The sequence below is a fragment of the Antedon bifida genome, chromosome 5 (genome assembly GCF_963402885.1).
Source record: "Antedon bifida chromosome 5, ecAntBifi1.1, whole genome shotgun sequence".
Classification (NCBI taxonomy): domain Eukaryota; kingdom Metazoa; phylum Echinodermata; class Crinoidea; order Comatulida; family Antedonidae; genus Antedon; species Antedon bifida.
In genome coordinates, this window is record NC_136230.1 from 16,198,974 (window position 1) to 16,226,764 (window position 27,791).

The 27,791-nt window shown below is 36.0% G+C and overlaps 1 protein-coding gene across 1 annotated transcript; it reads left to right on the forward strand.

Moving 5' to 3' along the window:
* Positions 1-2,593: 2,593 nt before the first annotated feature.
* Positions 2,594-6,183, forward strand: LOC144842418 (uncharacterized). The gene is made up of 2 exons (XM_078698868.1): positions 2,594-2,818; positions 5,258-6,183. Exons 1-2 carry the CDS (start codon positions 2,602-2,604, stop codon positions 6,181-6,183), a joined length of 1,143 nt encoding a protein of 380 aa, XP_078554994.1. The 5' UTR covers positions 2,594-2,601.
* The last annotated feature ends 21,608 nt before the right edge of the window (positions 6,184-27,791 follow it).

Here is a 27,791-nt window from a genome sequence, read left to right on the forward strand (position 1 = left end):
ACTCCTTTATTCGGAGGCTACGTGACTATGCCAACACGCCGTTCAACAATGCGGCTAATATGAGACTGTCGAAACACAACTTTGTTATTGGCTACAGATGCAGAGGGGGTCTTAAACTTCATCAATACCCATCTTTATTATATGCTTGGCCTGTGTCGCCTGATGTTGTAATTATACAACTTGGAGAAAACGACCTAGCTGACCGAGATAATCGCTACATAGTGGCACGCTTATGCACTTTAAGGCTGGTTTCCTGTCGACGTAAGAACATCACTTTTGTTGCGACTACGTCGATTTGTCGTAAGAAATGCGGATTTTACAGGAAACCGATTACGATCGAAAATTTATAAAATCGACGCAACGTAAGAAAAATGGTAACGACAAACGATTTTACAGGAAACCGATGACCTAACAATTGTTGCGTTACGACGTTTTCTTCCGATTTTACAGGAAACCGGGATTTTTTATCTTACGCTTGAATGAACGCCCTTGCGTCACGTTTCTTACGTCTCTTACGAAAGTTGACTTGAAGTCAACTTTCGCAAGAGACGTAAGCGCAATCGTAACAAGCAACCAATGAGCGACAAGAGTTATGACGTAATGTGTATGTCCTTATAGTGAAATAAAGCCGGACAATAACATTTGTATGTATTTACTACTATAATTTTAGCCTAATCATGTTCTAATCAGGGAGTTTACAACTCATATCAAAATATAATACTCTTATTTATGGACGTGCAATAAACAGCATCGGTAGAAACGTCGCGAAAATGAACATTTGCAACAAGATAAGATATAGAAAGCCCCTTTGTAAGCAATATGATATTATTATGTAACTTTAGCAAAAAATTGTTTGCTTGATTTTGTATAATTTATATTGTTTTGTTAAATTTATTCTTATTATAGGCCTGTAAATAATGGGTATCTTACTGCAGTAGTACTATCTCATGCTCGATTAGATATGCTTATAGGCCAATAGGCCAATGCCTAGTCTAGGGCCTAGGTAGGTCTAATAATAATAGGAATCTCGAAATGATTTGCCTTTTTTTTAATTTTGAAAACTATTTAAGGCTAGGCCTAGAGGGCCAGAATAATTAATTCATTTTGATTTATACAAATAATACATAGGCCTACTAGCCTAGGCTAGGGGCCTAGGCTAGTTTGATTATTTGGTCAAATCAATTCCTATTAGTACAGTATTAAGCCTAGCTTATCTACTGAAAATAACATGTTGGTGTGCTGCACTGACACTGCTGCTGAGTAGCTACAGGTACAATAACAACATCAACATTTTGCGCGAAAAATGATAAAACCCGCTCTAAAAAGAAACACCAATCAGAGATGTTGTTTCAAATGCGTCATAAATCCGACCGACGTAAGAAAAAAATTTCAACTTTCGTAACAACACTAAAATCGACGTAAGCATACGACGTGTGTTTCACAGCCAAAATTTCAACTTTCGGGAGCAGCATAACTACAGATGTTTCTCTGCGGCCCGACACGATCTTGACTTACGTCAACGACGTCAAGTTTTTCTCAACTTTCGTAAGAGACGTAAGAAACGTATGAAACGCAAGAATCGTTGCAAAATTCGACTTCTTACGTCGACAGGAAACCAGCCTTTAGTTGACTTCCTGCTATGCGGAACAGGTTGTAAACTCGTGATGATTTGTCAACTCCTTAAACGATCTCCGAACGTAGTGGGTGGTCGTTTTAACGACAGGATCATTGAACTCAACCGAACTTTAGAAAGGCGGTTTGCAAATAGGCATGATGTTATACTATGGAAGCACAGAGGATTATGGGGCGATTTGTCTCATCTACATGTAGACGGTGTCCATCTCGGTCCATCAGGCATGTACAAGTATATGAGGAGTGTAAGAGGAGCGATGATGCACGCAGAAAAAATTCTTAAAAGGCCAGTATTTAAATAAATGTTTCTATCATCAGTAAAAAAAAAAATTTATTGATGATATTTTCTATAAGAATATGCAATAATACTGCTACTATTATATATTATATATATATATATAGATATATTATTTTATACTATATCATTATCATTCTTCTACTATTACTTAGTAGTCTACTACCTATGACTACCGTACCTAACCACCAACTTATTACATGGCTTTCCTGGGTGATTTCCAGCTATTTAACTGTGTCTCCAGGCTTTTTATCTTATGGTCGGCCATTTTATCTTCGGTTGGTGTTATACTATGCCATATCGATTGGCAGTTTTTTACTCTCCACCGAATGTATTTTTATTTTTAATAACGTAGCACCAACTATCGGTCCTGGGTAACTTCCAGCAGTTTTATGCTGTGCCTCCAGGCCAAGTGGTGGGGCCGACCATACTATGCTTATATAGCTTTTTATACCATGTTAATTATATTTCTATTTGGTTGGTTGGCTCACCCACGTTTGGATGTTTACCTGGGTAATTACCAGCTATGCTGTGCCGCCAGGTTACTTGCAAATCGATGGGTGAATCATACATGTTACCACGGGATATAAACCCGCAACTACTTTATATATATATATATATATATATATATATTTTTTTTTTTTTTGTTCTTTACTTACTATGATCTAGGTAAAATGCCGAAATCAAAGTCCACCCGCCGGTCAGCGGCACCAAAACCAACCACAATGGAACAACTAACAGCTAATATCGACTATGAAAAATTGGCAGAGGCCGTAGCAAAACAGATGAAGAAACCGACCGACGCGCCTCCTGCTACTAATTCACCAGAGGGAGATGGACCATCGGCGATGGAAGAAGCGGTTACCCCTGTAATCAGCGACCTTCTCCAAGGTGAGCCGTCAACTGGGTGTCAATTGACAATGATGGACACTATTGCCTTGGGGTCGGACATTCCGCTTCCCACCAAAACTAAAATTTGGAACGACCAATATATCGAAATAAGGTCTCTGCTCCCCAACCAACGCGACCCGCATATGTCGGTGACTATAGCAGGAAACCAAGTGCGAGTCGAGAGCGACCAAAAACGGAAACCGCTCACGGTTTTAGAATGGCAACAGGCGTTCCACATCTATGCAGCCATTTTCTTGGAAAAATTCCCAAAAGAATGTTTTAACATTTTAAAATATGCGAACAACATTTTGGAGTTGTCAATTACCACACAGAACAATGCATGGCGAGCATACGATGAACAATTTCAGAAGAGCCCGTCAAGGACGCGCCTTGAAGTGGGAGGTACTGCACACCGAACTGATGCTAAAGCTAGTAACATATCAATCGGTCCCGATGACCACTTCAGGGGTGAGAACGGGATTCAATCAGCCCTTTCGTGGGGTTCCCAAGGGCTACTGCTTTGCCTTCCATACAGGAAAAACCTGCACAGCACAGCCCTGTACTTTCAAACACAACTGTCCCTTGTGCGACCTCCCTCATCACAAGATCCGCTGCAGGAAACAGCGCCCCTCTGGATTCGGACATACCACGGCCAGAAATCAAACAGCTAAGCAAGGCAACATTACCAACACCAGTAAAAGTTAAAGTGCTGGCCTCGTACTTAACCGGTTATTCACCACGCCTCTTTACAAATTTAATTTCGGGATTTTCAGTCGGGTTCAGACTTTGTTGCACCACTCCCCCTCCGCCGGGAATCGCACGCAACCATCCTAGCGCCATTAACCATCCGGAGCAAATCACAAACTTTATTAAGATTGGTATCCAACGCAAGAGGCTAGCAGGCCCGTTTGTCTCCCCACCTTTCTCAGATTTTGTCGCATCACCGTTGGGCGTCATTCCAAAGGCGGAGGCGGGAAAATTCCGTATTATACAAGACCTGTCATACCCGCGGGGTGTCTCTGTAAACTCCGGTATCCCTTCCGAAGCCTCTGCCGTGTCATACGATACAATAGATTCGGTAATAATGCTCGTTCTCCGCAATGGAATAGGATGCCTTATGGCCAAGGCAGATATCGAAGATGCTTTTCGCATTGTCCCGATCCATCCGGACGACTATCATCTGTTAGGTTTCAGTTGGGAGGGTCTACTTTACTTTGACAAGTGTCTACCAATGGGGGCTAGCAGATCCTGCCAAATATTTGAGTCATTTAGTCGGGCAATAATATGGATCATGGGGAACAAATTTCAGGTTCATGAGTCTTCGCACATTTTAGACGATTTCTGGTTCGTAGGCCCGGCGCATTCGAAAACCTGTCGCGAAGCATTAGCCAGTTTCATATTCCTTTGTCGCAGAATTGGAGTACCCATAAAAGATTCTAAGACAGTCGCTCCTACAACGAATATCATCATTTACGGCATTGAAGTTGATTCAATCAACATGATATGTCGCTTGCCGGAGGCAAAAGTAACGAAAATAAAATCAATTCTAGATACATTCGTAACAAGGAAAAAAGTTACTTTAAGGGAACTACAATCGTTAATAGGGCTCTTGAGTTATGCTTGTTCAGTTGTCCTACCGGGTCGAACCTTTCTGCGAAGACTCATCAACCTCCTCTCTCTTGCAAAACACCCAAACCATTTCATTAGGATTAATTTAGAAGCCAAACAAGATCTGTACATGTGGCTTACCTTTATTAAACATTTCAATGGCAAAGCCCTCATTCTTCCGGAAAAATGGATCACCTCGGATACGATCCGATTATTTACCGACGCGGCGGGTTCAATCGGATGCGGGGCTATCTTAGGAAGTGATTGGTTTGCGTTTCCTTGGCCGTGTTCATTTTTAGGCAGGTCCATAGCTGTACTTGAATTGTTTCCAATTGTGATTGCGTTGGAAACTTGGGCACCCAGGCTCGCGAATAAGAGGATCCTATTTCGGTCTGACAACCAAGCAGTTTGCGAAATACTTAACAAAAAAACCGCGAAAGACGCTACTCTCCTGCGGCTTTTGCGACGCTTGGTGCTTTGTTGCCTAAATCACAACATTTTGTTCAAAGCAAAACACATTCCAGGCAAGGAAAATGTGTTGGCTGACCTACTGTCTAGGCTCCAAATCAACAAAGCATTGTCATTGGATAAGTCTCTTAGCGCTCATCCTACAGAAGTACAGCATGAGCTGCTTCACATTTAAATGGTCTGGGATCATTATGCAGTACGGAAAGTTCAGCTTGGGCTGCTTCTAAGTACTCAGTCACGAACGATGAAGTCCAGCTTGGGCTGCTTCTAAATTACTTTGCACAAAACATGAAGTCCAGCCGGGAGCTGCTTCAATAACTTACTTACGTTAAACAAGATTAATTTGTATAGTTTATTTTACAGACTTCTCCATAGACCCACAGCAAGGAGCAGCCAATCCCGCTCTGACACCGACAGCGGTCTCCTTAATCGAATCCTCCCTTGCACCAGCCACCAGAAAGGCTTACAGACGTAGTCTGCAACTGTTGGCATCCTGGTCAGGAAAACAAGTATCCTTACCACTGGATGTAGGTACAATTTGTAATTTCCTGTCTCATTTATTTGACAAAGGTCTGGCACCAGGAACAATTTCCTCACATATGTCTGCAATCTCGTTCGTACACAAGTTAGTAGGCCTACCGGATCCTAGCGGGTTTTTCCTCGTTCAAAAAATTATCCGCGGAATTCATTCTAGGGCGGCAAAAGTGGACTCTCGGCTTCCCATAACAAAAGGGATCTTGGTTAGGTTACTCGATGCATTGCAGTTTATAGAACCATTACTCCCCCATCGTTTGTTGCTTGAAGCATTATTTCTTACAGCGTTTCAGGGTTTTTTTCGCCTCGGAGAATTGGCATCAAAAGCCAAAGATTCGAACGTAGTACAGCGCAACGATTTAACTCTGAACGAAACAGGGGCCTTAATCATAATACGACACCACAAAACTGGAGTTGGAAAACCCCCCGTTTCGGTATCATTTGCACCATGGGTTAGAGAAAAGTACTGCCCAGTGGCCGCACTAACAAACTACCTCGCACATTGCCGACAGTCCACAGGTCCCTTGTTTCAGCACCTTGATGGCAAGGCGGTTACACAACAATTTGTGGCGTGCCGACTGAGAGCGGCAGTGTCGTTTATTGGGTTGAATCCGAGCCATTACAAGGGTTTTCGTATTGGGGCAGCAACACATGCTGCGTCATTAGGCATGTCAGATAGCCTCATTCAACAATTTGGGAGATGGAAATCTTCTGTTTTCAAGAAATACATTCGTATTTCATCGTTCAGTTCTTAAGGGTCAGGTCCGTGGTCTTTTGTTTGGTCTGGGTGGGAACCCATCCAAGGCTGGGTTTTTGGCGCTGACACCCAGACTCATGTCTTATCTACAGCCAATTTCATATTTTATTGTATTTTAATCAGACTCAAGTAGATTTATAGATGTATATATTTGATGCTTAAGTCAAATTTGTTAACCTAATATTAAGTACTGTTTAGTAAGTAGAGTTTAATACTTTGATTTATACCTTGTTTAAATATTCTGATTACTGATATCCGTTATGCAGTATTTGATTTATGGTTTCAGATGACATAACCTATAGGGCGTAACCCCTTTTTATATTATGTAATATAATTACGTTTTATACTAGAAGTGATATGTCATCTATGTTTTACCAATATACACGTTTTAATATTCGTCATTTTAATAAATGACATTTCCATCCAATGATGGTTTATCTGTGTTTGTTTGTTGTCCTGTCCGGTCGCTAGCGTAACACAAAGAGAATTTTCCGAAGCATATAGGAAAATAGTTTTGTGTCACTTAGCAGACAGGTATAATTGTAATTCCTGATAGAGGGTGTTTCATTTGCTAAGTCATGCATAACATATCGCCGGAGGGGCTTTATAAGCGGCGGCGCATGTGGTTTAATCCTCTCTTTTGTTTTAATTAAGACTAAACCTACGTCCTGCGTCAAAACTCAATTTCCCTCCGACCACCCCATTCTTCCCCCGTTTTGCTTTGGCTGGGCGCTGACACCCAGACTCATGTCTTATCTACAGCCAATTTCATATTTTATTGTATTTTAATCAGACTCAAGTAGATTTATAGATGTATATATTTGATGCTTAAGTCAAATTTGTTAACCTAATATTAAGTACTGTTTAGTAAGTAGAGTTTAATACTTTGATTTATACCTTGTTTAAATATTCTGATTACTGATATCCGTTATGCAGTATTTGATTTATGGTTTCAGATGACATAACCTATAGGGCGTAACCCCTTTTTATATTATGTAATATAATTAAGTTTTATACTAGAAGTGATATGTCATCTATGTTTTACCAATATACACGTTTTAATATTCGTCATTTTAATAAATGACATTTCCATCCAATGATGGTTTATCTGTGTTTGTTTGTTGTCCTGTCCGGTCGCTAGCGTAACACAAAATTGGTTTTTCTCATGGCAACTTAATATAAAAATAGAATAAAATCAGTAAAAATACACAGAACTGTAAAATATGTACAGATAAGGATAAATGCTATCTGATGTTCCCAGGTGTTCGAAAATACAATTATTTTTGTGTTTGTCCTCATTATATCTAAATATACATTGTGGGACAAAGGACAGTCGGTACCATGCTGTCCGTAACCTTGATATTACTCTTGAATCGGTGTGAATAAATTAAAATCTGTGTGAATAAATTAACTCCATTTTCTTGGCAGCAGAAACAGGACAAATTTGTGGTAACCGGTTAAAAGGCAGCGCAAAATAACCGGTTAAAAACACCCATTTAAATCGGTGTTAGAACGCCGTTTAACCGGTTATCGCTGAGCAATTCTTAGCTGCAACACGAAATAACGGTTATTTGATTGACAGTTGTGACCCCGGGTCAGATACCGTCGCGAACCATGTGTGTTTTCCTCGTGGTTTTGACAGTCGAACGAAGAAGTGAACATGCATGTGGATGAATGAAATCACAAGATATGTTATTCAGTTGTGGGGGAGAGAAAGTACGGGGAAGGATGGCAGGCAATAGAAAAGATTCACAGATATATAAGAGCATTTTTGCGAAAGTAAAAGAGGAATTCGGGTGGAGTTCCGAACTACCCAAGCAATTTGAGGCGTTATTATACACGCTCGCGAAGGGTATGGTCCTATAAACACCAAAACGGAAACAAAAGGGAATCAGAATGTTGAAAATACCTACCAAACGAGAATAGATAATGGTTAATTAATTATGAAAACCCAAATTTTATAGCAAAAATCGTCCGAATTTATGTTAAAAACGATGAATTTAGCAACAAAAACTGAAACCAAACGAGCATATTTATGGCACGCCCTTAGTGCCTTTAATAGGAGAACAATGAACAATCTTACTTTGATCGTTTTACATATCATTTTTTAGAAAAACATCACATCGACCGAAAACAAAGGTTATCAGAGCCTTTGATAATGTATTAAATATGATTTTATTAAGCATAGAAATGTGTTATTATTTATGTTAGTACATAAATATACGAAATAATATTCAATACTCATTATTCTATTAAAGGCACTATGTGCGTGCGATATTCTATGACTTGGATACTTTCGTTTGATTTAAGTTTTTGTGGCTAAACTCATCGTTTTTAACATAAATTCGGACGATTTTTGCTATTATTATAAGTTGGGTTTAATTTTCATAATTAATTAACAATTATCTACTATCGTTTGGTAGGTATTGCAACATTCTGAGTCTCGTTTTTGTTTCCGTTTGGTGTTTAGTAGGACCGCGCTCGCGAAAGACATTCACGTGGGAAGGGCCGTGTGACATCGCCTTTTTGAGGAATTAGGCTAGATAATAATTATCCTAGGCGATCGGGCGCTGCACGACCCTCCCCATGTTATTGAAGGCGCCATGAGAATTAATTTTATTAGCGATGTTAAGTAGGCTTTACAAAAAAACAAAACTTGTAGACCTGGAGACAACATTTTTAATGTTAACATGTTTGAGATGTTCGGCGATATCACACACGTGTGTACTGACGTCGATGTAAACAAACAGCCAACTTACTACTTCCGTCTGAGTGTATTGCATTTTGGGTAATGATGACGTTTTGCTCGACGACCACCCATAGATTTAACCGGTTATTTCGGAGCACAAATTGAGCAGAAACGCGGTCTTGTTATTGTTATCTATTTTTAATCTATTTTAAAATAACCGGTTAAATTGCGTTATGCAGCAGAAACAGACCCTAGTCTACACCCAGTACGATTAAACACGAAGGATGTACGGAGTGGATGAGTATCATCGTTCATAATTGCAATTCTTTTCTGTTCCATTCGATTAACATACATTTCCATAACACTAGGCAGATTATTATCTCCATTTATGCATTTCTTAGCTCTTTTAACTATGCGTTCAAATTGATTTTTATTGTATTCATACGTGTTACCATAGTAGCAAGTTAAGTTAAACATTAAAACACTTTGTATAACGGCTTTGTAGAAGAGTAGAAGTATTTCCTCATTTACCCTAAAGTTTTTGAGTTTCCTAATGAAATACAAACGTTGATTAGCTTTGCGAATAGTTGTTGCAGCCTGGTCTGTCCAGGTAAGTTTCTCATCAATCATGGTTCCTAAATATTTATATTTGTCAATATTTCAACAACTGCTCCGTCGATTTTAAGTGGTTCAATTTGAGTTTTTTTAATTCTGAAATCAATAATTAATTCTTTAGTTTTCTTAATATTGAGCTCTAAGTAATTATCGCCACAGGGTCATTTGCGAGTTTAAAATTAAAATTGTATGTATTACTACTATTATTACTTTGTTTACAATTAAAACCAGACATTGATCGCATTGCCTTCCATGCTCCGCGGCTATCCCAGTTCTTAAATTTATTTTCAAGAGTTCTACCATAATCAGCTTTACCGGATTTGATTAACTTGTTGATTTCTTTTTGTTTCAGTTTAACAAAACTGCTTTTGCTATCTGCAAAAGCCCGTTGTTTCTCAATTAATAGCAGTCTTATGTTTCTGGACATCCATGGTTTGTTATTTGCGTACACTTTATTGTATTTGATCGGGATCACATTTCCAACACAATATTTAATGTACTCATTTACAGCAGTAACATTAGTGTCGATATTATTATCGTCGAACACCAACCAGTCCGTACATTCGAAGCAACCGCGTAATGTATCCACTGCATCTTCCGTCCAGGCGCGATATTCAATTGTGATTGGCTTGAATCTTTTAAAACGTTGTCTGTATTTCGGCAGCATACACATTGTATTATGATCAGATGCTCCTAGTGGCACTCGCGATTTCACATTATATTTACAATTAATGTTTCTGAAACATTTGTCTAAGATCGTAGTGCCTCTAGTTGGTTTGGTAATATATTGCACATAACCCGGATAGCTAAAGCGGCATTTGTTAAAATCACCCAGTACGAGTTTAACGGAATCCGGTGATTTATTTTTCGAGATCGTTTAACCTGCGTCTTAGCTCTTTGTTTGCAATCGCCTCATTTGCATTTGGGTGTATGTAGACAACAACAACAAATACCTCACGCGGCAAATAAAATTTTAATCAACTCTATGTCGGGTGAACAATAACGGTCTTTAACGGATGAATTATTGCACAATTTATTGTTGAAGTAAAGACATACACCACCACCTCTGTTTTTGTCCGATTCACTGGTTCTGTCACCTCTAATAAGCTCATAATTTGGTATGTGTAATGCACTATCGGGAACGTCTACCCCCAGACGTCACAAAACTCCTGTAAATATCTCAGATTACTGCTAATTTCATCAATTTTATTTGGTGGCGATCTAACGTTTGCAAGAAGCATGGAGGGGAGTGGACTCTTATTACCACTTTTCCTCATTTTTACCCGAGCCCTATGGAACTTTTAAAGTTAAAACAGCCCCAAATCATATATATTATGATAAAGTGGTGTTTGCGTTTGAACTGGCAGTTACAACAAAAAATGTATCCAGGCTCCAAAATGTGTTCAGGTAACATATTTTGACTGCTAAATTCTTAACTATTGGTTTCATTTTGCCGTTACTGGGAGGGGATACGTTTAAAAAAAAAATGTTTTAACAAATTAAATGGATACCTCGATCATATCTATTTAGTGTACCATTTTCATAAAATAGTGTTGCTCTGTAGGCTACATCACAATACAATGCAAAAACAGAAAAATTATCATTGAAAAAGACATTCCCTTACATTCAGTGCTCTAAATGGTAAAAACTATTACGGAATCTATTTGTACGAGGGGTGATAGACCGCTTCAAAACTTCAAAAATAGTGCATATGAGATGAGTTTGGTCTTGCAAAATCAAATGTGTTTTCTTAGTAGAGTGATCTCTAATCAATTAAATTGAGATCTGCTCAATTCTAAGTATACGTGAAGCATAATTAACCATACATTTGAGTTCCAACTTATTCTTAGGCCTACATGTGGTCCCGGTAAACCATGCAACAATGAAAAAAAGTGAGAATACTTTCAATGACCGATTTATATAAAAAAAACGTAGGCCTAATGGGAGGAGTAACTTCAAAATATGCAAAAAGTAAAAACGTTGAGCATGGGCCTTTTTGATAGCCTTAGTAATAATACTTACTGTCGTGCCATTTAAGATCTCTAGTGCTTTATTTACAATGTCAATTCCAGAGTGGGTATTTCATATTGTAGGTGATTTACATTTGTGTGTTATAATTATTTCGAGTGTTTCACCTGCTTTGATAGAAACAATACTGTAATGAGTTGAAAATGTAAACATATTAGTGTATTGGTAAACACATGATGTAGTGCAAACCAAAATAGTGTATTTTTGTGCACATAATAGTAGGTGACATTTGTAATTGAGACCGTTTTATTTGACACGAAAAAGCATGTGAAGTCTTAAAAAACGTACGTAATCATATAATGTAGTACATTTTAAATGTTGACATGACATGATAAACAATAAACATGTTCCTTCTAACAGAGTTCAACTTAGATTTTTCTCGGGTTACTTGGATTTCGTTCTTAAATACGGTGTATTGCCATGTGTTATCTACAGGTCGATATTACATAGTTTGGGTACGGAAAAAATTCTCTTAGTATTACAGGGCAACACCGTGGCTTAAAAATATATTGTTTATTATAAAACATAGACCTTTGCAAAAACACTACTTAATTAAAATATACATTTGAATTAGCTGTACGTGAGTGCAAATAAAACATCTAAATGAATATGTATTTACAAAAAGCTACAATTATGTTTTCGAGAATTGTTGTTTTTTTTAGACCACACTAAGTGGTTGGTGTAACTTAACATTAATGATATATTGAAACATTATATGTTAATTAGTCACCTTAACCTTGCCATATACGATGATTTAAAATTCAGAGTTTTAGTATTATAGTATTAAAATTGAACCTGCGTGAGCGGCCACCTCCCTTAACGGCCGTACTTTCAAAAGCCTGTTTGTTCTTCATCTAATTAGTGGACCTCCTGTAAGCAGCCATCTCACGTGAGCGGCCGCGGCAAATTTGTTTACAACACATCAGATTGTTTGTATGGTAAATTACCTCCCTTAAGCGGCCACCCAAAAAATTCGTAAGGACTTTTGACAACAACAACAAGGCCATATACATGGCTGCAGTCGCGTGCGCAAATTTTAGTTAGTGTTTACCGACCGACCGACCGACCGACATATTGAGCTGTAGAGTCGACTAAAAATACAATTTTGATACTTAAATTGGTGCTTTATTTCGAATCGGTTTTAAAAATATTTCTGTGAAGAACATTCCTGTGTTTTCTAAATAGGATGAGAAAACTACACAGATTTAGACCGACCGATTTGTCTGAAAATCATAAATAATACTAAACCACCTGATCATAAACAATAAAATACAATTAACTGGAGAATATAGAGGCCCGTTGCTTTAAGAAAGCCGAAACATATCGTGCATAGTCATAATACGTGATTTTGGCCCTCTATCGGCAGAACCTTCCGTTATCGGCCACTTTTCAATTCCATAAAATAAGCCATTTAATAGGAGTTGAAACTTATTGTTATAGTTTATAAAATAAACACGAGGCGTAGTTGCTAATACTAATATGATCTTTATAGTTCGATGTTCAATGTACAAGTGAAAGTAACTTAACTAAAAGTATTCTAATCTACTGGTATAAAATGATTAGTAATATTTATTGTGGTTATACACAGGATACTGTGGTTATCACACAGGGTGCTAATTGCATACCTGTGCTAGGAGTACAGATGATACTTAGAAATATCACATCTGTTTACAATACCTTAGTGGTTAAAGCAGCCTAGGTCTATAGTCTACTTTAGTTGAGTATGGTCAAAACATGAGTTTCAGAAAAGTGAGTGACCTGCTACATAACGAACACTGAATTTATAGTTTTCCAAAGAATGCTACATTGCTACTGATTGAACTCATCAAGCCCAAAGACGTTAATTTTTGTCGCAAATACTGTAGGAGAAAATGCAAGCGTAAGCAACTGAAGAAAAGATATTTAGGCCTATCCTAGATGTCGTAAGTAAGCCCATTAATTTTCACGGCTGGTTTCCTCAGAAAATAGAGAACCCTGTGAACTCCTCTGGCTATGGGCTTGCTCTTCACCGTGACGAGTTAGAGTTATCCTCGTTAACACACACCCTGTAACTAACGTGAAATACACATACTCTACCCGAAAAAAAATATGTTTATAGTGTGCTGAATTGTGTCTATTCTGTGTCATACAATATTAAGTGCGAATAACCAATAAAAGTAAAGGTTAATATTCTATTCTGTCGTTTATTCAGTAAGGCCTATATATACAGATATGTTACTTTTCACTATGATCACACGATTACGAAATCAGCAACAGTTGACCACATACGAATGACAATCGGTTCTTTTTAGTGGGCTGAATTATTAACAACAATTGACTTAAACGGTCACCAACTGCTAGTACTCAGTTTAATAAAACTAAGTCCCACTTGTACAGAGAATTTGACATGAAAACTTTTACAGATACACAATATCATTTCGCTATAAATCTTTGATATCATGTGTATATAAACAACACTGGATGTGTTTGCAATTGCCATTTCACGGCAATACGGTTGAGTTTCATAGAAAACAAAGTTGTAGAGGTTATAAGTTTCTGAAATATACTGTAGTGCTGCTGTGTTATCAGAGAAAGTTTATAATCTAATCGCAGTATGTATTCAATTATCTCAACACAAATACCAATTGAAATGCCATGGTTTCTGTGATTAGTTCTTTAGTTCTTTTAAATATGTCTATTATAATCTTTCCCATCTCTTCTGAAAATTGATTTCAATACAATAAATTGCCTGGTGTAGATACAAACAAGGAAAACGCTTATCCATCATTACTAACAAGTAAGTTATCAGTGATAGTTATTTCTTCAGGTTGATGTACTTACATTTCCAACACATAACCCTTACCTTCTATCATGTAAAGTATTAAGAGTACACGCCTGTTCATGTGCGCCATATTATTGCTCATATATTTGTTACCAAAATAATTTTGCAAGCACGGTAATGTATTGATTCAACATTACTTTGTTTACCAATTGGGGTTGTATATTCATGTGAGGTAATAATATTCACAAGGTCAACACTCGGCAAACCAATTTTTCTGGAAAAAAGCAATGGATTTGATACGGTATGACATTTTTTTCTGTTATTAACCATAATAGGAAGTAAAAATAAAATTTCAGTTATTGCTATATTTTGAGGTCACCAAATACAGGTCAAAAATACAAAAAAATCATATTTTTAATATAAAACCATTAGAATAGATAAGATTCACGGTGATTCTAGAAACAGCACCGAATTTATCAAAACTGTTGTTTTTGCTCTTTTAAATTGAAATTTCATGGTTTCTCCCAGTTTCCATGGTTACAAGACACTATTAAAATTTACCAAACATAACATTATTAGTGGATTTATATAATTTAAGATGTCTTCTTCCTAAACAATATTACAAAGTTTGGATTGCCAAATTTACCATTTTTGGACTTTTGGCACACTTTTAATTGATTCTGGCCCACTGTGCCATGGGCCAAGAGCTATTCTTTTATTATTCTAATTTTTTTTTTAAATCGGTAATCGTGACCCTTTATAACTTGTTGTTGTATATGATGTGCCAGCGTGCTACGTTCTAGGCATTGGAGTAAACAACCCAATAAAAGTGACATTGGGTAGACTTAAATGGTAGTTGCAAATGAATTGCCGTTTCTTACAAAGGGAGCATACCGCCTCTCGAAACTACGTATTTTGGTACCTGGATGTGTATAGCATGGCCTCCGGATGTCGACGCGTTAGCTGGGCCAACTTCTAAATATATTTACTCGATAAATGTTTCTTACAGAGGGACACCGCCAGATTAAGTGCGTCCTATCACTAGTAAGTAACTTGATTCAGACTTTGGTCCTTCTAACTTTGATACAGCACAGATATCGACGCGTGAACCACAATGAAAATTAGTTTGTCAATTAGTAGACGTTTTACTGTAATATTAAATATATTTGTTACTAGAAATTAGTCTGATAAAATATATTCTACAAAATTAGTAGGCCTAAACATTTTTCCCTCATAAATGAAGCGTGGGGGGAGGACACGTGTCTGTTTATGGGTGAGAATCAATACGGCATTTAGTTAAAATGCAGACCGTCTTAAATTACATGACATGTTCCGATAAATATATTCTCATCATCAGAACTGTAATCAAAGCCTAGAGTACTTGTATACGTACTACAAAGTTGCGTTTAAATGAGTCAAAAATTAGCATGAGAATAGATTTATCGAAACATATCACGTAATTTTAGGACGGTCCGCATTTTCATTAAATGCTTTATGATATTATTGATTATCACTCATAATTTGGTGGTATTATACATGATGTGCCTGTTTATGCACAGTGAAAGAGCTTATTTTAGTATCCTATAGTAATATATTTTCCATATAAAAGAATATGGTATTTCAAATCCGACGATCCAAGCGAATTACATGTTTAAGAAAAAATCGGAAAAAACCCATTTTGTTATTTTCAAAACACATTGTCACGTCGGCGAGGTCCGATGGCACATGCGTGACTGGCGGAACAACGCAACAAAAATGAAAAACGAAAATGGCATGTTGTGTTGTCTGTAGGCCTACAGTAGTTAGTTTTTCAGATACCACCTTTGACAGTGGCAGAATCGGGTGTTTATTTCAAGCTCACATAAACCGGCAATGAAATCCTCGTTATTAAAAAAAAAGCATTATTTAAGCTTATTCACTATAGTATATTTAAATTATCTACTTATTAATATATTTGTATATTGTTTTATCTTTTTACTTGGTTAGATAAAACATGTTACCGAGAAACGAAAAATATTCTAGTTGAAATTCTTTATGTATACCCACAGATTGCACTATTTTCTGTATACTTAATTAGATACTCTTTTCGTATACATGTATTGCTGTTGGGAATAGATAAATATTTAACTTTAACATAGTGGTACACAACAATGAAAGAAAAGGTGAACACAACATTTTTGTTACGTTCTTATCATTAGAAATATTCTTGCGACTGACTGCCGGTCAGATATAAAAAAAAAGTTACAAAGAATAAATTAGCAATTGTCACTGCATACTCATCCATCAAACTAGCTGTCATCGAGCAAATACTCAATTCACAGTCATTCAGTTAACAAAAAATGCACTTATTTTCGGGTGATTTTTTTTTGTATTAGGCCATGATTAGGCCTAATTGTCAATTGTGTTATATTATTGTAGATCATTGTTTTCTTTGTTTTTACTATTATGATGCCAATTATATATTGGAAAAAAGGATTTGATCGAGTCGACTTTAGATTTGCAAGTAACAGAGAAGCATTTCTCTTGTCCGTTGTCAGATGGTTATTGAATCTTTGTTGTTGATTTCTCTAATACTTATGTAATTAACCACTTTACGTCACCCTGCATAGTAGGTATTAACAATATGTATTCGAACTAATAACTTTCCTTTTCCGATACCTATCTTTGACTCAATGTATTTCATTTCTTTTATGAATATGAACAGTTTGTCTTAAATGAAAGTTAAATTGAATTTGAATTGCGTGTATATTGTATTAACAATGTAATTTTAGTATTAATTTGTTTAAAATGAATCTTATGAGGGTTAGTTTTATAGGAATAATAGTACTTGTTTTATTTGTTTTGGCAATTAGTGCAATTAAAGCAATCGTCATATTCCATTTGGAATACTACGTCCTGTAAAATGACTAGAATGTTCTCATGGTTGTATTGCGACGCCTTTCCACGTATCATTTTTATCGCATCCCATCCTATTACTATTGAAACCGAATTGAAACATTTTTAAAAAGCTTTTTATGATGGTCACACAATTTCAAGATACATTAAGGGAACGCTCATTGTCAGATATATGTAATGAGAAATATACAAACATAATGTTGTTGTGAAGTCATGGGTGGGTGTTCATTTGAGGGAGGCATTTGTTGGTAACATTTTATAATAAAATAAATTCCCCTAGATATGAACAAGTACAACATCGTATTTGATATTATCAAGAAATGATAACAGTCAACAATTGTATGAACATGCTTGGTAAATAAATATATATAGCAGTCAATGAATTATTCAACAAATACAATGTTTGTGTTATAATACAATATTGTGTGTATAAATATACGTTGCGGGGCGTTTATTAGAGGGTGGTGGTTGCATATTCCAAACATGTTTTATGGGGGAGAGGGCGTTTATTCAAATAAATTCGGTATCGCCTAATTGGTATAATCAATACATTATTTATTTTAAATCAAACATCAATAATGAAAATCATCAGTGAGCTGTTTCGGCATAAGGAAAACGTTTTAAACGGCTTGCAACATGGGCCAAAGAACCCCGGGTCTCAATGGCGATAAAGTACATGCAGATACCAGAACGTAACAGTTCCAGAAACGGATGAAGCACGAATTTAATTAAGTATGAAAGCAAACATACAACGGACAATGATTAATATATAGTTTCCCGAAGAATTGTTGAATTAAACTAAAATTTGACCTCATCATCACCGTGATTAGTTCGGGATATCCGCGTTAACGCATACAGTGTAACAAACATCTTAAAATACGCACATACTCTCTGACCTGAAAAAAACTATTCATAGTGCTGAATTATGTATATTTTGTGTCATTATTAACGGCGAATAACCAATAAAGTTAATAGTGTATGTTTTCTTCGTAAAAAACCCAATGTATTGTATGTGATATTTGTCTTGATAGTATAATATTCAATTTGTTGGTGGATATGATGCATTCTGAAAGTCCTTTAAAGGTTTTGTTAAAAGAAACATCAACTACGATTTAATTTTAAACAATGTTAATATATGTTTTGGTATCGGAAAATTTCATAGTTTCGATGCATTAAAAATACAAATTTTGATAGCTAAAAGATGTGTATTCAACTGTAACATTTCAGAGGACCCACAAATTTAAAGTCATTGTTAAAAGAAATATTGAAAAAAAATTATTGCTTTTGAAAATTATAATTTGCATGCATATAACCTAAAATAGAAAAAATTGTGAGTATAGTCTGCCTTTTAACTACTCATGATATGTATACATTTTTGCTTCATTGGTTTTGTATCTTGTTGTTGAAAACGAAAGTGCGAAGGTTTTGGACAGTTTTGTCACCAAGTGCGCGCGACAGGTATTACAAAGTGTTATGTGACGATTATTACAAAGTGTGACAGGGAGTGTACAGATAGTTATTATATATGCGATGTTTTTTTTCTCAAGACAGTTTATCCGGAATCGACTCTATTTTTGTCCTTTCTTGAGTTTCGGGATCATAAATTTGATGAGATCTTGCTTGGAGGTATCCAAGTCCAAGTAAATGACTGCGACTTTTAAACTATCTTTGGTTGATCTGACTTCTCAATGTCAAGATTAACCTTGATGGGGCAGCGTTGTTTGAAATCATGTGCAGTTCTCGACAATACAGTTATCCTCACTACAAAGTAGACCTGAGTTGGTTCATTTAGGTATGTTATTACCGATACGCCCTTTAAATTGTAAAATTAGCACTTTGTTTTAATCACACTGAGTTATATAGCACATATTAGTATTAATGTTTGTAACACTTACATTTTCCTGAAGATCCAAATTAGCTCCAGCCTTGATCAAAATAGTGCAAACATCTGTGTGGCCGTTGTGTGCAGCCACATATAAAGATGACGCTCCATTCTGAAATATTACAAACATTATGTTATAGTATGTTTCACTCTAAAGAAAGTATTGCACTGCAATCAATACGATGTGATCAATTAACAATAACGTTTTGGATTTAAGTATGCTACACTTTTAAATTAAATAAAGATTAATGTATTGTATACGTATACATTTGTCTTGCTTGTATAACTTTTAAAGTACTTTATAAATGTAAAACAAGTGTTTCTTTGCCTGAAATGTAAACACTTCATCCGGTAGTGCTAACTAGTCTCAGTGTAAATTATGATAAAGTGTTGACGGGAGGGCCAAAAATCACGTATTTTTTTAATTTATTTATTCAATATATCGTAATTGCAGCACAAGGCTGAATTAAAACAATATTAACATGATAATGTACACATCAAAAGGACAAAAAATCTAAAAAAATTACAAATATAAAAATATAAAGGTACAACATTTAAGAATCGATAAAAATATACAAAATTGAAAATAGACAAAAAGTAGCACACAAGCACTCGAGCAACAACTGCACATGACGACCAATAAAACAAGAATCATTTGTCATTAAGGAGTTTGGCGAGAAAGGGTATAGCACTTTTGGCATATCTTTCGGTTCCTTCGGTTCGGTACCTTTATGCCAAATATGTATCTATATCGTTTTGAGAATGACAGAATTATTTTACTACTATACATTGGTTTGTAAATGAATAAGTTTATAAATACCTATTAAGTCATATTAATGAAAATGACAAGAAATTACAATAAAGGTTGGTGATTCCCACGAAAGATAAAAAAAAATATCTTTCGGTTCGAGCACGGGGGATTAGAAATTCGTTGGATTTTCTAAGGAGCATACTATGAGAACGAGAATTAATAGGATACCACTCTTTGATGGAATTGTAACAGACGCATCGATGTGCAAATTCTTTACATAATTTAATTCTTCTCGTATCAAGCGTCTGAAGATTAGTACTTTTAAGTGCGTTAAGATATGTGTCGTACTTAGGTTCCAATATAATCCGAAGCGCTCTTTTTTAAATTTGCTCAATCATGAGAGACTATTTTATAGTAATACAACTATGCCATGCTGTTGAGGCCTACTCGACAATAGGACGAACGTACCCCACATAAACGGACACCAAATCGCAAGCAGAAATTCCCAAACGCTTGAAACGATTAAGCATATATAATCTACGGCTACTATTAGAAATCATATTGCTAACAAGAGTATCCCATCTTAAATTTGCTTGTATAGGGATACGGAGAATTTTTATTTCATGCACAAAATCCAGCAATTTACCACCTATAACTAAGTTTGGAGGATCGGGAGGGTGTTTTTTAAAACAGACTTGCAAGGCTTTACATTTTGATGGATTGAGTTTGAGAAAGTTATCTAGATCACAGACGTCAGAATCAACAAAAGTGGGATCGCTAGCACGACGGACCTCAAGAAGGCTAATATCGTCAACATACTTAAATTTAGATGATTGGGCGTTTACGGCAGCATCGTTAATTATAACGTTACAAATAATTGGTCCAAACTTAGTACCATGAGGGACGCCACAAGAGAGCGTTACCCATTCAGAGAGTTCGGAATGGTAACGAACTCTTTGGCATCTGTTGGTAAGAAAGTCAACTACCCAGGGCAATATTTCATTTCGAACACCAAGATCAAGAAGCTTTTGCATTGCAAGCGTATGATTGACGGAATCAAAAGCCTTGGTGAAGTCAGTCGCAACTAACGTACCGACTGTGTTTTGTTTGTCAGAGCCTTTATAAAGAGTATCCAACATCTCAACCAGAAAATGAGTTGTTGAAGATCCCTTAATTCCAACAAATTGATGATGATCAATTCGGAGGGAGGGTGGAGGGGAGATATCGTTACAAACTCCTCACATACTTTTGCTAGAATCGACGTGAGGTATATAGGGCGAAGATTTGAAACAATAGCAGGTTTAAATTTAGGGATAGGGGTAATAGTGGCGTCTTTCCACATTTGAGGAATGGAACCTTGGGCAAGGGATGCATTAAGAATACAAGTAACAGGGATACTAAATTCGCATGCAAATTCTTTAATTAATTTTTCAAGTTCACGTGTAGGTGTTACGAACACTTGTTTCATAGAGTGAGCACGAATTGGGGTTGATATCAACTCTGTTAAAATCGCCCAGTATGACGAAATCAATTTCCGGGGGTATATTGTCTTTAACTGATCAACAGTAAAAATTATGTGGATGTTCAGACATTTATGAGTACCAAATTTTATTTAATTGTGATTCATGCTTATGAAGATAATGATTACAAACGTGATTTCGTTAAATCGTGCGTAGACCGCGTAATTTTTGATTGCGCACCGTGAAAAACATAACCACATCGAAAAATGGACTTAGCTAGATGAAACTGATATCAAGACAAGGCCATCTACAAGTTTGTGTTTAACGACCGACCGAACGACATAATGAGATGTAGAGTCGCGTTGCACGCGACTAAAATCAGGTAGACCACCAACGATTTTGGGAGCGAAATGAAAAGTGTTCTTACCCAAATCCGCCAGCTGCTTGTCTTTAGAGATCGTGTTTACATATATTAAATTGGCAGCAGGCCTACGTATCATGGAGTTGGCATCACGAAAATTACCGATATGTCCATAGCACGAATAAAACAACACGTATTCTACGCTTAGTACCACCACGTTGGCCTCGTTTTCTTCTTTTAACCCGCTTGCAGGTGGTACGCAAATAGTTCGTCGAGTTCACCTTGTTCCACATGTGCACTACGCTGCTCCCGTGGTATGCATAACATTTAAACAAGATACAAGATAACTTTAATGTCAAATAGTTCATCAACGAAACATTTGAAATTGGTTTTTCTCATGGCAACTTAATATAAAAATAGAATAAAATCAGTAAAATGTTAAAACACAAAGTAAAATACACAGAACTGTAAAATATGTACAGATAAGGATAAATGCTATCAGGTGTTCCAAGGTGTTTGAAAATACAATTATTTGTGTTTGTAGTCATTATATTTAAATATACATTGTGGGACAAATGACAGTCGGTACCATGCTGTCCGTAACCTTGATATTACTCTTAGTCTACACCCAGTACGATTAAACACGAAGGATGTACGGAGTGGATGAGTATCATCGTTCATAATTGCAATTCTTTTCTGTTCCATTCGATTAACATACATTTCCATAACACTAGGCAGATTATTATCTCCATTTATGCATTTCTTAGCTCTTTTAACTATGTGTTCAAATTGATTTTTATTGTATTCATACGTGTTACCATAGTAGCAAGTTAAGTTAAACATTAAAACACTTTGTATAACGGCTTTGTAGAAGTATTTCTTTATTTACCCTAAAGTGTTTGAGTTTCCTAATGAAATACAAACGTTGATTAGCTTTGCGAACAGTTGTTGCAGCCTGGTCTGTCCAGGTAAGTTTCTCATCAATTATGGTTCCTAAATATTTATATTTGTAAATATTTCAACAACTGCTCCTTCGATTATAAGTGGTTTATTTGAGGTTTTTTAATTCTGAAATCAATAAATAATTATTTAGTTTTCTTAATATTAAGCTCTAAGTAATTATCGCCACACCATTTTGCAAATCTATTTACTTCATCGAAGTAACCGTTAGGTTTGTCTGACATGAAACCCGTTATTACAGTATCATCTGCATACTTGATGATGGAGCATTTAGGGTCTTCACATCCATGGTCACTCGTATAGAGTGTAAATAAAATGGGGGATAATACAGCCTTGTGGGGCTTTAGATTGCGCATCTTCTATCTTAACATACTGTGATCGTTCCCTAAGGTAACTGATAAGCCATAACAACATTTTAGTATTGACATTTACTTTATACAATTTATCGATAAGTAAGTGAGACATGGATACAATTGAAAGCACTGGAAAAGTCAATAAAAGTTGATCTGATGAACGATCTAGGCACATCAAGGTGTTTATATACACTATCAGTATACACCATCACTGCATCATCAACACCTCTGTTTTGACTATATGCAAACTGATTAACATCATTATTAATATCATCATTCGACATAATCATTTTAAGCATTATTCTTTCCAAACATTTTATTGGATTTGGTGTCAAAGCTATGGGACGGTAATCGTTTAAGTAAGTAATTTGTTTAGTTTTAGGCAATGGTACTATTAATGAAGTCTTCCAAATAGTTGGGATAACTGCAGTATCAATAGTACGTTGGAAAAAAGTTGTAAATACTGGAGAGAGTTGGTGACCACAAAACTTCAGCACTTTATTGCTAATACCGTCATGGCCCGTAGCTTGTTCACCTTATCACCTGAGAACACCTGCCCGCCTAAAGTTTCATCAATACTTAAAATAGTGAACTCTTTATTGGTTTCGTTTTCTAATGACCTTATGTTATCGCTAAAATCATGTTTATCAAATCGGCAGTAAAATTCATTTAGGTCATTTGCGAGTTTAAAATTAAAATTGTTAGTGTTACTATTATCATTACTTTGTTTACAGTTAAAACCAGACATTGTTCGCATTGCCTTCCATGCTCCGCGGCTATCACAGTTCTTAAATTTATTTTCAAGTGTTCTACCATATTCAGCTTTACCGGATTTGATTAACTTGTTGATTTCTTTTTGTTTCAGTTTAACAAGACTGCTTTTGTTATCTGCACAAGCCCGTTTTTTTCTCAATTAATAGTCTTATGTTTCTCGACATCCATGGTTTGTTATTTGCGTACACTTTCTTGTATTTGATCGGGATCACATTTCCAACACAATATTTAATGTACTCATTTACAGCAGTAGCATTAGTGTCGATATTATTATCGTCGAACACCGTACATTCAAAGCAACCGCGTAATGTATCCACTGCATCTTCCGTCCAGGCGCGGTATTCAATTGTGATTGGCTTGAATTGCTTTTAAAACGCTGTCTGTATTTCGGCAGCATACACATTGTATTATGATCAGATGCTCCTAGTGACACTCGCGATTTCACATTATATTCACACTTAATGTTTCTGAAACATTTGTCTAAGTTCGTAGTGCCTCTAGTTGGTTTGGTAATATATTGCACATAACCCGGATAGCGAAAGCGGTATTTGTTAAAATCACCCAGTACGAGTTTAATGGAATCCGGTGATTTACTTTCGAGATCGTTTAACCTGCGTCTTAGCTCTTTGTTTACAATCGCCTTATTTGCATTTGGGTGTATGTAGACAACAACAACAAATACCTGGGTGAATTCACGCGGCAAACCAACTATAATCAACTCTATGTCGGGTGAACAATAACGTTTTTTAACGGATGAATTATTGCACCATTTATTGTTGAAATAAAGACATACACTACCACCTCTGTTTTTGTCCGATTCACTGGTTCTGTCACCTCTAATAAGCTCATAATTTGGTATGTGTAATGCACTATCGGGAACGTCTACCCCCAGCCAAGTCTCGCTAAAACACATTAAATTAACATCACGAAACTCCTGTAAATATCTCAGATTACTGCTAATTTCATCAATTTTATTTGGTAGCGATCTAACGTTTCCAAGCATGATGGAGAGGAGTGGACTCTTATTACCACTTTTCCTCATTTTTACCCGAGCCCTATGGAATTCATTCATTTTGCCGTTACTGGGAGGGGATACGTTTAAAAAAAAATGTTTTAACAAATCAAATGGATACCTCGATCATATCTATTTAGTGTACCATTTTCATAAAATAGTGTTGCTCTGTAGGCTACATCACAATACAATGCAAAAACAGAAAAATCACCATTGAAAAAGACATTCCCTAACATTCAGTGCTCTAAATGGTAAAAACTATTACGGAATCTATTTGTACGAGGGGTGATGGACCGCTTCCTTGAACTTCAAAAATAGTGCATATGAGATAGGTTGGGTCTTGCAAAATCAAATGTGTTTTCTTAGTAGAGTGATCTCTAATCAATCAAATTGAGATCTGCTCAATTCTAAGTATACGTGAAGCATAATTAACCATACATTTGAGTTCCAACTTATCCTTACATGTGGTCCCGGTAAACCATTCAACAATGAAAAAAAGTGAGAATACTTTCAATGACCGATTTATATAAAAAAAAACATAGGCCTAATGGGAGGAGTAACTTCAAAATATGCAAAAAGTAAAAACGTTGAGCATGGGCCTTTTTGATAGCCTTAGTCATAATACTTATTGTCGTGCCATTTAAGATCTCTAGTGCTTTATTTACAATGTCAATTCCAGAGTGGGTATTTCATATTGTAGGTGATTTACATTTGTGTGTTATAATTATTTCGAGTGTTTCACCTGCTTTGATAGAAACTATACTGTATAATGAGTTGACAATTTAAACATATTAGTGTATTGGTAAACACATGATGTACTGCAAACCAAAATAGTGTATTTTTGTGCACATAATAGTAGGTGACATTTGTAATTGAGACCGTTTTATTTGACACGAAAAAGCATGTGAAGTCTTAAAAAACGTACGTAATCATATAATGTAGTACATTTTAATTGTTGACAAGACATGATAAACAATAAACATGTTCCTTCTAACAGAGTTCAACTTAGATTTTTCTCGGGTTAATTGGATTTCGTTCTTAAATACGGTGTATTGTTGTATTTATTGTAATGCCATGTGTTCTCTACAGGTCAATATTAGGCCTACATAGTTTGGGTACAGAAAAATGTCTCTTAGTATTACAGGGCAACACCGTGGCTTAAAAATATATTGTTTATTATAAAACATAGACCTTTGCAAAAACACTACTTAATTAAAATATACATTTGAATTAGCTGTACGTGAGTGCAAATAAAACATCTAAATGAATATGTATTTACAAAAAGCTACAATTATGTTTTCGAGAATTGTTGTTTTTTTTAGACCACACTAAGTGGTTGGTGTAACTTAACATTAATGATATATTGAAACATTATATGTTAATTAGTCACCTTAACCTTGCCATATACGATGATTTAAAATTCAGAGTTTTAGTATTATAGTATTAAAATTGAACCTTCGTGAGCGGCCACCTCCCTTAACGGCCGTACTTTCAAAAGTCTGTTTGTTCTTCATCTAATTAGTGGACCTCCTGTAAGCAGCCATCTCACGTGAGCGGCCGCGGCAAATTTGTTTACAACACATCAGATTGTTTGTATGGTAAATTACCTCCCGTAAGCGGCCACCCAAAAAATTCGTAAGGACTTTTAACAACAACAAGGCCATATACATGGCTGCAGTCGCGTGCGCAAATTTTAGTTAGTGTTTACCGACCGACCGACCGACATATTGAGCTGTAGAGTCGACTAAAAATACAATTTTGATACTTAAATTGTGCTTTATTTCGAATCGGTTAAAAATATTTCTGTGAAGAACATTCCTGTGTTTTCTAGATGGGATGAGAAAACTACACAGATTTAGACCGACCGATTTGTCTGAAAATCATAAATAATACTAAGCCACCTGATCATAAACAATAACATTTAATTAACTGGCGAATATAGAGGCCCGTTGCTTTAAGAAAGCCGAAAAATATCGTGCATAGTCATAATACGTGATGTTGGCCCTCTATCGGCAGAACCTCTCGTAATCGGTCACTTTTGAATTCCATAAAATAAGACAATTAATAGGAGTTGAAACTTAATTGTTATAGTTTATAAAATATACACGAGGCGTAGTTGCTAATACTAATATGATCTTTATAGTTCGATGTTCAATGTAAAAGTGAAAGTAACTTAACTAAAAGTATTCTAATCTACTGGTATAAAATGATTAGTAATATTTATTGTGGTTATACACAAGATACTGTGGTTATCACACAGGGTGGTAATTGCATACCTGTGCTAGATTACAATACCTTAGTGGTTAAAGCAGCCTAGGTCTATAGTCTACTTTAGTTGAGTATGGTCAACAACATGAATTTCAGAAAAGTGAGTGACCTGCTACATAACGAACACTGAATTTATAGTTTTTCAAAGAATGCTACATTGCTACTGATTGAACTCATCAAGCCCAAAGACGTTAATTTTTGTCGCAAATACTGTAGGAGAAAATGCAAGCGTAAGCAACTGAAGAAAAGATATTTAGGCCTAGCCTAGATGTCATAAGTAAGCCCATTAATTTTATCCTCGTTAACACACACCCTGTAACTAACGTGAAATACACATGCATACTCTATGACCCGAAAAATGTTTATAGTGTGCTGAATTGTGTCTATTCTGTGTCATACAATATTAAGTGCGAATAACCAATAAGTAAAGGTTAATATTCTATTCTGTCGTTTATTCAGTAAGGCCTAAATTTCAATCAGATATGTTACTTTTCACTATGATCACACGATTACGAAATCAGCAACAGTTGACCACATACGAATGACAATCGGTTCTTTTTAGTTGGCTGAATTATTAACATTAAATTGACTTAAACGGTCACCAACTGTTAGTACTCAGTTTAATAAAACTAAGTCCCACTTGTACAGAGAATTTAACATGAAAACATTTACAGATGCAACAATATCATTTCACTATAAATCTTTGATATCATGTGTATATAAACAACACTGGATGTGTTTGCAATTGCCATTTCACGGCAATACGGTTGAGTTTCATAGAAAACAAAGTTGTAGAG